At 37.3% G+C, this 15078-nt stretch overlaps 1 protein-coding gene across 7 annotated transcripts in view; it reads right to left on the bottom strand.

Moving 5' to 3' along the window:
- The window catches only part of marchf8 (membrane-associated ring finger (C3HC4) 8), a 201552-nt gene that overhangs the window by 13790 nt on the left and 172684 nt on the right, over positions 1–15078 (bottom strand). For 5 of the 7 annotated variants that reach the window (XM_051923474.1, XM_028795931.2, XM_028795930.2 and 2 more), the window contains 2 exons: positions 12360–12439; positions 11305–12126 (listed from right to left, as the gene is read on the bottom strand). In XM_051923474.1, the coding sequence (XP_051779434.1) occupies positions 11305–12126; positions 12360–12439 (902 nt within the window). The remainder of the gene's footprint in view (positions 1–11304; positions 12127–12359; positions 12440–15078) is intronic. The other 2 variants (XM_028795936.2, XM_028795937.2) reach the window with 1 other exon arrangement.

Genomic DNA, 15078 nt, shown 5'->3' with positions numbered 1-15078 from the left:
ATTATGTTTAGTGCACTGCTAAAGTTAAACTACTAAACCATAAAGATTACTACATTACAGAATCAATTCAGTGCAGTCTGACGTAAAGAGCAAGTATCGTAGACATATAAGTTAAGCATTAATTTTAAAATTACATAATGAACTCATATTTTGTTTTTATTCAAGAGTATATTCTTCATAAATATTTGGACAAATGAATATGGCACTTGGGAGAGTTGTATTTACAATAATGTTAGATGGCATTGGAAATAATTGTTGGCAAAGGGCAAAAATGCCCCCAAAAACACCAATTTTAAAACAAAACATCAGGAGCAAAAATGACACAAAATAGAATAACTTAAGTATAACTGCCACTATCACACTAAAGTACTGCTTCGATACATTGATTTTATCTAATGTTATGCTTTTTACTACTTCTCCCTTTTGCACCCTGGTCTGGCTAACTGCATACATACACCACCATTTTGAAAACAGACCACCTTGGTCTACAAAGTGAAACCTGCTACATACACGAAGGACCACAAATGATGTGCTACAAATACAACAGCCCGTAACTATTATAAAGGTTAACTGCTGAAAGAAATGGAAGATGGTCCAAAATAAAAATGTGTCTATCATATTTTGAATGTATTTCAAAACAAGTCCAGCTTTCACTCACAGTAGCACTAGGAAAACGAGCCATGGGCACCAGTACTACTGGCAACTTTGTGGAGGAGCACACTGCCTTTTGAACCATGTTAAAAATCACACCAACATATCAATTTAGATACCTGTTGCACACCTGAAGACAATACCTCTGGAGGGACCACCAAAAGCAGATAATGTAAATGCTACTGTGGAGTCAACTGTGCAGATGAGGCTCCATTGGCAATCAAGATAAACACAAGTCAAGCCATGTGATAAAAGACCAGTGCAGGGCCTCCAATGGCTGATGATGATGATGATGATGAAACTGCTTAATATGGAATGTCATTAAGATGCCCACTACTCTTCGGATGAAATTATGTCTCTCCTTTGTAATGTTTTCCTTATTCCTACATAGAATTGTACCATATTTTCCCATACTCAGATGTGCACTTACTTGACTCGAGCTGTTATGAAACTTTATTTTTTAATAAGATTAATATATTGCTTATTTTTGACGATGACTTTTTCAATAAAAGATGACCAAAAATGTAATGCATATATCACTAAACCTTTAAAGCTTTTGCTATCTGAGCTTCTGTAAAATCTAACACTGGTTTGGGATTTTAAAGATTTCCCTATGTATTAATGAGAATAAGTAAGTCACTATTCACTTTTCTGATAAGGTAAATCCTTATCTTGTACAAAATATGTTGTAAAATTCCCCGGTTTTCAATCAGTGAAGGCAACAACTAACACTTAAAATAATTATTTTCTACCCCTGTGGTTTGGTGTTTTGCAACATTAGGGGGTCTCAGATTGATGGAAGAAAAGTGAAATGTTGCCTCAGTGATCAAGAGAATAAACACACACTAAAAGTAATCAAAACTATTTTAAGTTAAAAACCTTTCATTTCATAGTCTGCAACATGCTTCCAGTCATTTTCAAGCTGTTCTGAATGTTGCAGTACCTTGTCTTTATTACAGTCTCACTGATATCAATATTAAAGCTTCAGCTTTTCTGCACAAAGGGATGTCCAACGACGAAACCAATGAATATTACAATATTGAAAAAAAGTGGAAATAAATACAGTATACTATTTGAAGGCAATATTATGGATCAAGGAATTTCTAAACTGCACACAAAGGCATAATTCTCAGCTTTGACAAAAATATATTCAAGTAAATTTACAGACAAACTTTTATGGTAGCAGGCCTCCCCAGATAATGTATCCTGCAAATCCTTGTTCTTGTAACCTTGTGGGAGAGTCAAGATTTAAAGGTTGATAAACCGGTTTTAAACTTTAGAGAACCTAGTAAGTACAGTAATAAACATTTAAAACATTTCAAAACCTTTCATAAGACTGAAAAGAGCTAAAAGCATAATAATAATGTTACTGGTAATTTAAAAAAAAATGGCACTATATAAAATTACAAAATGTAAACACATTGCTGTTATCAACAAGCTTAAACTGACCAAAAAACAGCTGTTCAAAGGGTAAGGCAGTATTAGTCTAAAACAACCATAATTTTAAGACATAATGCCTCTCTAGTTTTGCTCATTTTTGTTTTGCTTTATTTTCTTGTGAATGGTTGTTCTTGTTTGTTGTAATATTTCTTGAACACCTATAACAAGCTAAATTTCTTTTTTGGCACAAATAAAATGGCATCTTTCTATCGAAGAAGTATGTGCAGCTCAATGGTCTCCGAGACGTGGCATTAATCATGTTGCTTTGTTTACAGTTAATAAAATATGTTTCTATAGGCTTTGCCCTAACTGGGAGACTCTATACCTAGCCCAGTAAGATAAAATTTTTTGTGCTTGTCTTTTGACTGAAGCAATATCCTCCAATGACTACAACATGTCCTCCAGTATTCCTATGAATTATTCGAACTGCCAGCCTTTCTTGTACCACCAGTCACATTATTTTGGCAAGCAGCTTAAAAACTGATGTGAAATTTCTACTGGATCTTTGCAAACAATGTGATGATCTTCAGTGGCAGTGACGGCTGGCTGCAGGTTGATTCTCTAGTTAGACAAGCTATAAAAATCAAGCTGTCCCACATGAGCCTTTCTTCTACTGCTGGGTCTTCTCTGAAGGTAACATACTCAAAGATTAATTAGTGATGAACAGTAGATCATCCATAAATGCAAAACTGCAATTAGGTGTGAAATGAGTCTCACGTGTCGTTTCATTAGTTTGCTCTGTTTCCTATACTGTGTTGTTGGGGTAATAACCTTGCTTTCAATATGAACCAATCAGTCACAACATTAAAACCACTGATCGGTGAAGTGAATAACACCAATTATGTCATTACAATGAAACCTGTCAAGGGTGGGATATATATAGACAGCAAGTGAACAGTCAATTCTTGAAGGTGATGTGGTGGAAGCAGCAAAATCGGCAAACATAAGGATCAGAGTGAAGTTGACAAGGACCAAATTGTGATGGCTAGATCAGGGGTGGGCAGATTCAGTCCTGGAGGGCCGCAGGGGCTGCAGGTTTTTGCTCCAACCCAATTGCTTAATAAGAAGCACTTATTGCTCAAGTAACACTTCTGCTTCACTTTAGTTGTCTCGCTCGTTAAGATGTTGAACCCTTATTACTTATTTTAGTCTTCAACAGCTGTAGTCTTGGTTTTTAATTGCTCCTTATTAGCAATAAGATGCAAATGACAAAAGAAACCAACATTTCTCCATTTAGCTTGTTTCCATTTACACCTGTGTGTATTTATCATGCACTATTTGGTTTAATTAAATACTTAGAAGGAAAGTGAAGAGATAAAAGTGAAGAACTGAGAATTACTCATTTATTTTAGACTTCAAATCATTTGGATGATATCCTTAGAAAGGAAACAAAATCTAGGATATGAGAATGACTTGACATGGCAGAGTTAAAGCATTAGCAAGCCACGAAATTAAATGATTGACAAGTATTGTTTTTTAATTAAGCAACTGGGTTGGAACAAAAACCTGCAGCCACTGCGGCCCTCCAGGACTGAATCTGCCCACCCCTGGGCTAGATGACAGGTCTTGTAGGGTGTTCCCAGTATGCAGTGGTTAGTACCTAACAAAATTTATTCAAGGAAGGACAACCAGTAAACTGGCAACAGGGTCATGGGCACTCAAGTTTCACTGATGTGTGTAAGGATCAAAGGCTAGTCCATCTAGTGTGATCCTACAGAAGAATTACTGTAGCACAAAAAAATGCTGGCCATGAGACAAAGGTGTCACTGCTTGTGTAGACAAAGACCAGTCAGAATGTCCATGCTTACCACTGTCCACTATTGCAAGCAACTGCAATGGGAACATGAGCATCAGAACTGGATCATGGAGAAATGGAAGGTGGACTGGTATGTTGAACCACTTTTTCTTTTAGAACATGTGGACAGCCAAGTGCATGTACACCATTTACCTTGTGAAGAGATTGCAGCAGGATGTACGATGGAAATAAGGCAATCTGGCAGAGGCAGTGTGATGCTCTGGGCAATGTTCTGCTGGGACACATTGGGTCCTGGCATTCATGTGAATAATACTTTGACATGTACTGTACCACCTACCTAAAGATTGCTGCAGACCACATACACCACTTCATGGCAACAGTATTCCCTGATGGCAGTGGCTGCTTTTAGCAGGATAAAGGATTTGCTGCTGACGTGCTGCCAGATATCATGGGACACCTTCAAAGTTCTTGTAGAGTCCATGCCTCGACAAGTCAGAGCTGTTTTGGTGGCATGAGGGGAACCTAAACAATATCAGTAAGGTGGTTTCAATGTTATTGTAATGTTGCAGCTGATAAACGTATTTAAATAAACTGAACTGAAATCATAAAAATGACAAAATGAAGAGACAGGGCTTCAAGTTTGCAAGATGGAGAAGTATAAAATAAACTTATTGCTTTGTGTGAGCTTGTTACAAGTGACCATCTTACTGACTTAGGAAATAGAACTCAGCTATGAATAAGACGCATATTGAAAGGCTTAAGAGTGCTTTTCCAATACTAGTGGTATCACTCTACCAACAGAATGGTTTTCAAGACCTTTATAAAAAGCAAATAATGGAGGCACCAATGATCTGTTAATCCCTTATGTTACTTTGTATTGATTCACCAATTATGTGCACTGAACATTAATAGACCATTTTTACTGCTCTCTCTTTTTTCTCCTATTTATTCTGGGTACTAGGGTGTTGTACCGTGTTAGCCATTATGAATGTAGTGAGAAGTCAAGCAATAAAAGGTGTCATTTTGCCTGACTTCTCACTATATTCTATGTACAAAATTTTTAACAAGAGGGCTACCGTCCTATCACAATGAAGAAGTTTAACTTATTTTGGTTAGGCATACCAATTAACTAACAGAAAGCAAATGCTGGTAATGACAGAGCAATTAACTTAATATACTGAAATATAATTAAGACACACACCCATTAACAGCAGACAAAGGAAAATTACGTACATTTAATACTGCTCAAAAAAATTAAAGGAACACTTTATAATCAGAGTATAGCATCAAGTCAATGAAACTTCTGGGCTATTGATCTGGTCAGTTAAGTAGCAGAGGGGGTTGTTAATCAGTTTCTGCAGCTTTGGTGTTAATGATATTAACAACAGGTGCACTAGAGGGGCAACAATGAGACAACCCCCCCAAACAGGAATGGTTTAACAGGTGGAGGCCACTGGCATTTTTCCCCTCCTCATCTGTTTTTTCATTAGTTTTGCATTTGGCTACGGTCAGTGTCACTACTGGTAGCATGAGGCAATACCTGGACCCTACAGAGGTGGCACAGGTAGTCCAACTTCTCCAGGATGGCACATCAATACATGCCATTGCCAGAAGGTTTGCTGTGTCTCCCAGCACAGTCCCCAAGGACATGGAGGAGATTCCGGAAGACAGGCAGTTACTGTAGGAGAGCTGTAGAAGGTCCTTAACCCATCAGCAGAATTGGTATCTGCTCCTTTGGACAAGTAGGAACTGGATGAACACTGCCAGAGCCCTACAAAATGACGTCCAGCAGGCCACTGGTGTGACTGTCTCTGACCAAAAAAATCAGATAGACTTCATGAGGGTGGCCTGAGGGCCCTATGTTCACACTGCCCGGCAATGTGGCGCTCAATTGGCATTTGCCATAGAATACTAGAATTGGCAGGTCCACCACTGGCACCGTGTGCTTTTCACAGATGAGAGCAGGTTCACCCTGAGCACATGTGACAGACGTGAAAGGGTCTGGAGAAGCCGTGGAGAACATTTTGCTGCCTGTAACATCGTTCAGCATGACCGGTTTGGTGGTGGGTCAGTGATGGTCTGGGGAGGCATATCCACGGAGGAGCGCACAGACCTCTACAGGTTAGACAACAGCACCTTGACTGCCATTAGGTATCATGATGAAATCCTTGGACCCATTGTCAGACCCTATGCTGGTGCAGTGGGTCCTAATTTCCTCGTGGTGCACGACAATGCCCGGGCCTCATGTGGCAAGAGGCAGTTCCTGGAGGATGAAGGAATTGATCCCACTGACTGGTCCCTAATGCTCGCCTGACCTAAATCCAATAGAACACCTCTGAGTGTGACATTATGTTTTGGTCCATCCGACACTGCTAGGTTGCACCTCAGACTGTCCAGGAGCTCAGTGATGCCCTGGTCCAGATCTGGGAGGAGATCCCCCAGGTCACCATTCGTCGTCTCATTAGGAGCATGCCCCCAATTCCCCCCCCCCCCCCCCCTCACGTTGTCAGGCATGCATAAAAGCATGTGGGGGCCATACAAACTACTGAGTACGATTTGGAGATGCTGCAAGGAAATTTTGGCAAAATGGACTAGCCTGCCTGCCACATCATTTTTTCACTTTGATTTTAGGGATGTCTTTGAATTCAGCCCTCTGTAGGTTGATAATTTTCATTTCCATCAAGTGATGTGGCATCCTTTCATTCCTAACACATTATCCAGTCCATATCAGTAGAGATATCCAGCAGGATTTTTTTCCCCATTGAGATCTGATGTGTTTTCAAAGTGTTCCTTTAATTTTTTTGAGCTGTGTATATAGAGTATGGATTGGAGATTTGGTCTCTATTATATAAAAAGAGGTATAGCACCAATACAGAAAGTCCATAGTAGATGAACTAGCCTAATTCCAGGACTGCGGGGCATGTGTTACAAAGAAAGATTAGAGTTGAAACTTTTCAGTTTACTTCATCCAATAATTATACATATTTTTTTAATCTGTTACTTGCCCTGTGTTGTTTAATCTTATGTTTTCTTGGAGAATGGAAATAAATATGATACAGTAGGTTTCAATAGGGCTGGTTGGAAAAAAACAGTGAAGAGCAGCTAATATTAAAACATCCACATCTCAGTTATCCAGGTTTAGGCTCACATCACTTTTTCCATTTTTTGGTAGATTACTATTAAATAAACACTTCTGAAAAAATCAAGCAGTGCACAAACAGGAAGCATGTTCAAATGAGATTGAGCTAAATTGGGTAACAGTTAAAAAACTAATTTTTAGGAACAGTATTTTGTGTTTTATATTGGAGCAAGAGTAGATAGGGGAATATCGTATTAATAAAATCACCATAAATGTAGTGACTTTTCTAAGTACTCCATCAGCGATAACATTGTTCATGCATTAAAAAGTGACTTCAGACAAATCATCACAGATGCTGTACAATTAAAGATTTAAGTAATCATCCCTTGAAACACTCATAAGAAGGTCAACTCTCTTTCCCAGAAAATAAGCCAAAGTTCAGTTTAGCCTTTCACTCTTTTTTCAGAGAAAACAACTGTTTGGTTACACAGCACACCCGTTTTCATTAATGTTGAGTCTGTTACATCGGGTCTTGTCCCACTCCATCTAAAAAAAATATCGATCCGCAAAAATGTACGTAATTGTATCACAGTTTTCTATTTGGTGCACCAGAACTGGTCTGGTAATTTGCCTCAGTCGTTGGAAGTGAATATAAAAAGGCTGCAACCCAAGAACAATTTGGGAGATTCTAGGGCAATCTTCCAGAGCATGTCTGTGTTCTTAGTCATTATTCATGATATGCTGTATTTTTGTAATTACATTATTTCTGTTACTGTATATAATTTTGAGTTTGTTAATGAAATGTTTATTACTGAAAATTATGTCTGCTATTTGACTCTGTCATCAAAAGTATTAACACTGTAAAGTTCTGAACCCTTTCTCTGTGGGCACATGCTGCAGAATCAGCCTCTGAGGTTCTCTGTTTGAATATTCATAATTGGAAAGTATTCTGTTTATAGTTAAGTCTTTAAATTAAATGTAACACACATTAAGTTAAGCTGCCTAGCCTCAGAGGTTTTATTTTGAAACACATGTTAATGAATAGCACTTAGCCTCCGAGGTTGCATATAAAATATTATTCATTTAAGAAATGCTAAGAAAGCTACTTCGCACCTGAAGTTTCATTATCAAGCACACTCAAGTTAAATGGCTTTAACCTCTAAGGTTATATATAAAAGGCTATTTCTTTCTAAGGATGTATAACCTAAAGCTTTACAAACATTAGTAAGTCAATACCAACTCAAACACTAATGTAACTTATAATCATTTCATAACTTACAGTAAAGGTTATCTTTAAATATAAATAAACTGGATTAAGGGACCCTTATCTAGTCACTGGTTAAGTGGTGTTACATCTGAAGCTTAAAAGTTGGCAACTTAAACAATGAAAATCATTAACCATAAATGCATAAATTGATAGCCAGCTAAAAAAGCCCACAACTCCTTAAAGCAAACAAAGATTCAGCGGTAACAGAAGTGTAGTTTTTTAAATTATATCAATAGGTAGATCTTGGTTGTTACTTTAAGTTTTTCAACAAAAACATGTGAACACTGATGAAAACTTGTTAGATTTTCCTCAAACATTCTATGTTTGTTTTTGTAACTCAGAGAATCACAGGAACATGGAATAAATGATCAAACAGTATGGAAGACAATGGCACTTGTGACTTCAAGACTTAACTTGATGTTATTTTGAAAAATGAAGTGAATTGGATTACAGCTTTGAAGGGCTCACTAACCTGTATTGTCAAACTTTTTATAATTTCTAATAACTGGCCATCAAAAGCACCATTCTGATATAAAAATACAAAAAAAAACTCAAGAAAAAATTCCCTAGAAAGTAATATATTCATTGTGTAAAAATATATTGAGATATTAATTGCAATTGTGTTCCAAACTATTTACACTACTGAAATGTATTTTATGGATTTTTGTTTGAGAACAGAAGTCATACTGATGTGTTCTGAAGATTATCACATATGCAGTCTGTTAACTGTTAGAGCTCCCACCTACTTTTAGCAAATGTGTGACCCAAGTGCAAAGCACACATACCCATCGCTATTGTTCCTTGAAAACATTCCTAAGTTGCTTGCAGCACATGTACAGGTGTCCAGATGAGCATGTTCATTCATTTGTAATTACGTCTAAATTACCTCATTTTATTCCTACCTACAAGTGTGGATCTACACTCACTGAATTTAAATTGTCCCTCACACCTACAGTCAAAAACAACACTCACTTTGATACCATCAATGCTCTAACCATAGTTAAGATAAAGGTTAAATGAGTCATGGACTGAAATTTCATTGCAGTGAACAAGGAAAACATTCTACCGAGGCCACTATATTTTTTGCACTACAATAAACACATACAACAATATTGCATGCAAGTGTAGGGCAAGGCAGCTTTTGGCTTTTTTGCGAGGGTATCAATTATATGTCTGGCTGTAAAATTACATACCTATAGTACAGCCAATCTATGTTGTGATAAATTATTCTCGGTTGTTCATGCAGTCCAAACCTCAGCTGACAGTGGAAGCTCACTGGCTGTGACTATCTAGCATGTAGGCTCTTGTGCTTTTTTTGTAAGATATTGTTCCATACAGCTGGTGACAGTGCTTCTAGATGGAATGTGGAACCACAGCTCAATATTACTGGTTACACGGGTCAACAAAGATTTTGTCACAGAACAACTTTTGGGTGTTTTAAAAGTTTTTAGGCTCTATAATTTAGTATATAAATCTTTATTAAAGTATACAAGTTCCTTAAAGTTAAATTCAGAATGAAAATGTTTTTATTGCTGTTTGTGAAAACTTTAAACTTTCCAGAAGGGCATAAAGTAAGTCTGTTGTGCCAGAGTAGGCGGAGTGGTGGCTCTGAGGCTAGGGATCTGCACTGGCAATCGGAAGGTTGCTGGTTCGAATCCCATAAAATGCCAAAAGGGACTCTGCTCTGTTGGGCACTTGAGCAAGGCCCTTAACCTGCAATTGCTAAGCGCTTTGAGTAGTGAGAAAAGCGCTATATAAATGTAAAAAATTATAATTAAAAAAAATTTTTAAAAATTGGAGTTCAGATTCTCATTTGCAAATTTTCCCGGGAAATCTCCCGAGTGGCATCAGTAAGCATGGTAAAGGGTCTCATCAGGAATATTTCTTAAATGTAAAAGCAATACCAAGGCAAGTGGAGCCCCAGTATGCTTGCTGACTACTACTGCTGGACCCTTAGGACGGATGGTTTTAATGCAAAGTAAAGCAGAATATAGTATACTTCTGTCTTTTAGGCGAGACACTCCCAGCTTGTATATATAGTGTAAATATATTTCTGTCGTAAATCTTTTATCATTTCTCATTTAAAATCCTTCTATGAAAAAAGCCTGATTACTAAAACACTGTAAGATTCACCTATATTCATTCATGTGACAAAATAAAAGGTACATTTTATCACCCACTTTTATCTGCCCAAAGCCTTTGCCATCAACCATATTTATTTTAACATGTTTAGTATCACTGTGCGCACCCTCTGTCTGAATTTCACTGATCACTACTGTTTAGACGTTTTTCTTCTGGTGCTGCCGATACAATACGATGAGTTGCTGCAGTCCGCCCTCTCAAGTGCCATGCTCATGTTTTGTGCGATAATGTAATGCAGATGTATTGTTTTGGGAAATAAAGACTATTACATAATTTGCAGTGAACCTTTTTTTACTCAAAGTGAACTATATTTAACATACTTCATTAAGTTGAAGACACTGAGCATGTTTATAAATGTAATATGACATGATATGTAGCTCAAGTACTGCCCTCATGTGTCTATTTAAATGAACATGTCTCAAAATAAGTCCTAGCTGAATTTAAACACAATTTTGATGAATGAAATATTTTCTACACAAAAAGCATTTTGATGATTCAAGCAGGTATATTTACCTCACTAAATTAAAAAACAAACAAAAAAGATTTCCTAGCACTTTAATCCACAGGTAAGAATGCCTTTAGATGATGGTGGTTCAGAGACCAAAACTTTTTTTTTTTTTTTTTTTTTGGAAATAAATAAACGATATATACCAGTCTGTCATTGACATATGTATCATATACATTTTTTTAATATTAAATGATCTTCAAAAGTGAAGCCTGTTATTTTCAAATTAAATTTTTCCACTGATTTAAGTACCAGAACAAAATTAAGTTTAGAAAAATGACACAACTTTTGTCTAAAAGATGTTGCTTAGTAACACTAGGAAGCACACAAATTGGGAGAAAAAAAAGAGCATGCTGGGATTCAGAAATGTCTTTAGAAGGAGGAATCAACAACAATTCAAGGGTACTTCAGTGGGACTACAATCTAGGGGTCAGCAACAAGCTTGGCTGTAATGTTGGACCAACCTGCACACATCCCCGGAAGTTGAATATGGCGACAGAGGGACAGTTTTCTCAGAGAATGGAGATGAACAGTAGTCAAGGTCACTATCTTCCTCCAAGGAACAAAGTGGAGCCCAGTGGTCCTTTGATTTTTCATTTATGTGAGTGGTAGTTTCATCTTCAAACACTTCATCATCCCCAATGTCGTCAGTGTAGTAAAATTCATGGCTTTCTATTAACATGCTGGAAGACTTGTCAATGTGTAACTGGGTCGTGCAGCTTTCCAGCTCAGCAACTGTACATGCAGTGGGGGAATTTGAAAAGGAAAACAAAAATCGAAGCAGGTTTGTCCTCTTCTGAAGCTCATTTACACAGTTCCTCTCCTGCGGAAGCATTTGTACAGAGCAGTGATCGTCTACCATAGAAGAGATGAGCTTATAGCTGCTTGGAAATGATGCAATATTAGAAAATGGAATTTGAGCAGACATACCATTTTGAGTTTTAATCTTGCTCAAGTGAAACCCATTTGAGCCCACATTTTCCTGCACTGGCATTAGTTTACCTTCAGAGCATGTTCTGTCAATGAAGTTGAAACCACTATAGTCCATCTTCTGGCCTACATCATTAAGTGATCTGGAGAATTTGAGTGGGCCATTTGGTTCACCATTGACTGATGGTTTGAAACGGTAGATCCAGTCTTGCCCAAAAGAATTCTTTTTTTTTGTCCTTTGCAATGGCTCTTGACATACAGTTGTCACAGTAATCCCTCGAGTCACAGAAGTTGTCAAGACTACAGCAGTCTGCACAAGACTCTGTGCACTCTCATCCATAATGATGGTATTGGAACTGCATGCAGGGTTTAAAGGGTTTAAACAAAGAAAAACAAAAAGGCAGAGAGAAGTATAAATGAAAAACATGTAAGCATGCAATACAGATAAAGGCAAGAAATTGGAGATAAGAAAAAAAAATGTCAACGAGGAAGTAAATTACATCTTTCCATTTCACTAACATTAAATGTAGAGGGTGAAACAATGAAGGCAAGTAATATGAGAGTTGTGATAAATGAAGTGAAACAGTACCTGCAGATATCCTGATTTGACGGTGTGACAGAGGTCCGTGAAAAACCACAAGGTGTGTTTGCCGACGTTGGACTTCCTGCCTGCACAAAACAAAGCACAAAACTAGTAATTAGGGATACTTTACACTGTAAAGCTGGAGGAAGAAAGCTCATTTCTGGAGGACTATATTGCACACAAGTTTTAATTCCAGGCAACCTGTCAATAAGAAACTGGCCTCTATCTGCAAATGAATCCCTTGTTTATTAGATTCTATACTTCCTGTAACAAATATTATCATACATTTATTTTATTAAGATGTAATATGTTCTGCACAAGGTAGACCAACTCATTAAACAAATATACACAGCTGCAGATTTCAGATTAGAAGACTCCAGTGACAATGATATTAATGAGTACTCCAATTCTCACACTGTATGCTCATGGACATGTGACTGGCCAAACAAATAAAAACAAATCTGCACATATACTATATCATAACTGGCTATTTAAGTGCAGTAAAAGGTAAATAAGGAGAAGAATTTGACAGGAGTTGCCAGTACAGCTGAACACACCAACAGACAATTTGGCCACCCAGAACCAAGTAAAATAACTGAAATCCTGCAGTATAAATGTTGCCAAGTATCTTTAACATCTCGTTCTGCATTTCAACTTATTTTGCTTGGTGATAATCATGAGTTCACCTTGTAAACAAATGCAGTTTGCTATATGAAGCACTTTCAAATTTAAAGTATTTGGACTGGATACCAATATGTTTTAATGAGATGCTCAGTGTTGTGTCAAGTGCCTCAAATAAACATTCGCCATCTCTAATCTTGTTTGCCATGCTAACTAGTATTGCGCCTAAGCAGAACCTTGAATCCTTATTAAATGCTAAATATATTTACAATTGCACTTGTATGGATTGCAGAGTTGCTAATAGCAACAAGTGCCCACATAGCAGCAAGCATAGGAGTTCTTATCTCATTCAAATGCTTGTCTGCATAACAGAAAATCAGAGTTTCTTGAAGACTTGCAGGTTAGGTTAATATAAGGCTTGGAGCCCAAAATAAATGGGGTTGTGTGTATGTGTGTGTGTCAATGTGCCTTGGGGGGGGGTGGGGGTGGGGGGGGGGTGGTCAGGGAAGGAATTATAGTTAAACACACACATGTGGGATTCCTGTCGAGTACTGGACTGGGATCCAACTGCTGTGAGATAACAGTAGTGCCGGGACTTCCCACAACACATAAGTAAATCCATTGAATGATCCAGAATGTAATGTTTTATGCATGTAGGTTTAAAAACAGAGCCAATCTATGTATTATAATCAAAGCTTGTTAGCTTGCCACAGTGGCCCAGGTTTATGAAAAGGACTGAAAACAATGCCCATCTGGGCCTTGCTGCTGCATTTTCAGTATATAATATACAAAAATATTGAGGTCAATTAGTTTAGGTGAAATAAACAAGGCTAGCCTTCTGCATAAATCAGCTGTAGAATCATATTTCGTATTTTACACTAATATCAAATATTACAAAGGTTCTTATCACTCAATCGGAAATGCCAAACTGTATTTTTTCTTATTTCTTTTCCAACAACCAATTGTTTCCTTCTCAGTAACTGGTATATTCAAATACTCAATTTTTGTTTGGATTCTACTGGTCATTCATGACCCAAGCAATACAAAAAAAAAACTAAGCATTATCAAAGTTTACCCATTCACACACATTAAGAACAAAAGCTTATGATTGATCCTCCAGCTCTCAGGGTTAAGACAGAGAAAAAGGTTTTAATTGCTCTTAAGCATTCTAAGCAATAAGATACAGCAGGAACTTATTTACTAAGTAAGCTAACTTTTGCTGAACCCTAAAGTTAATGAAATAGAAAAAGAGATGGTCATCATCAAGATAACTTTGAATCTTTGCCTACTTGGGCCTAGGTTTACTAAGAGTAAAGAATTTTTTTGTCTTCTCCAATGGCAAGTCAAGATGTTAGTTTCTTAAAACTTGAATGGCTACTTTTGTCATCAACAAAATGCCAACAGATTAACAGTACCTGGCACTGCCTTGCAAAAATCCAACATCAACAATTGACAGATAATGTCATCCTCCTGCTGTACTGAAGGGCACATGATCATTGGAGAAACCTAGGGCATTCATACTGTTCATTAGACAAATACAATTTAAAAAGTGTTATTTGTGCCCTTTGTGTAATATCAAATGTTGGTTGCAGATGAAAAATGTTCAGTTTCAGAAAACTTGCAATAACAGAAAAATGACAGGAAGATGCCAAATACTTTCCCACAATGCTGTGTTACATTAATTATGGCTGCAATTCTTTAATAGAAATTCAGTTCATGCACTGGCAAGGTTTGGTCATTTGATGCGACCGACCGGAAAGGTCTTGTAAAGACCTGAAAGGTATTTAGATGTTACTTTTAGCTACTCATCAAGTCATTATCCATCTAGGTTTCTTAAGTTTTAGCAAAATTTACATTTAATCAGCTTCCATCCATAGCCTCACAAGTGTATTATCTAGGAACATCTGGCATCTGGGAATTCTTTTATACTAGCTAACCCGCGGCGTAGCATACGCCGCATAATCACGCCGCTTTTTAAATGATTTTTAAGCACAGGGAAAAAAATGAACATTTGAAAAATCCGTAATTTAATAAACCACCAAGAAAAGTAACACTGCACCAATGCACGCTACGAACCAACATACAATCATCGTTCAGTACGCAC

This window comes from Erpetoichthys calabaricus, chromosome 2, assembly GCF_900747795.2.
Source record: "Erpetoichthys calabaricus chromosome 2, fErpCal1.3, whole genome shotgun sequence".
Classification (NCBI taxonomy): domain Eukaryota; kingdom Metazoa; phylum Chordata; class Cladistia; order Polypteriformes; family Polypteridae; genus Erpetoichthys; species Erpetoichthys calabaricus.
Note: the sequence above shows the minus strand (reverse complement) of the source record. Positions and strands in the feature narration are given on the sequence as shown.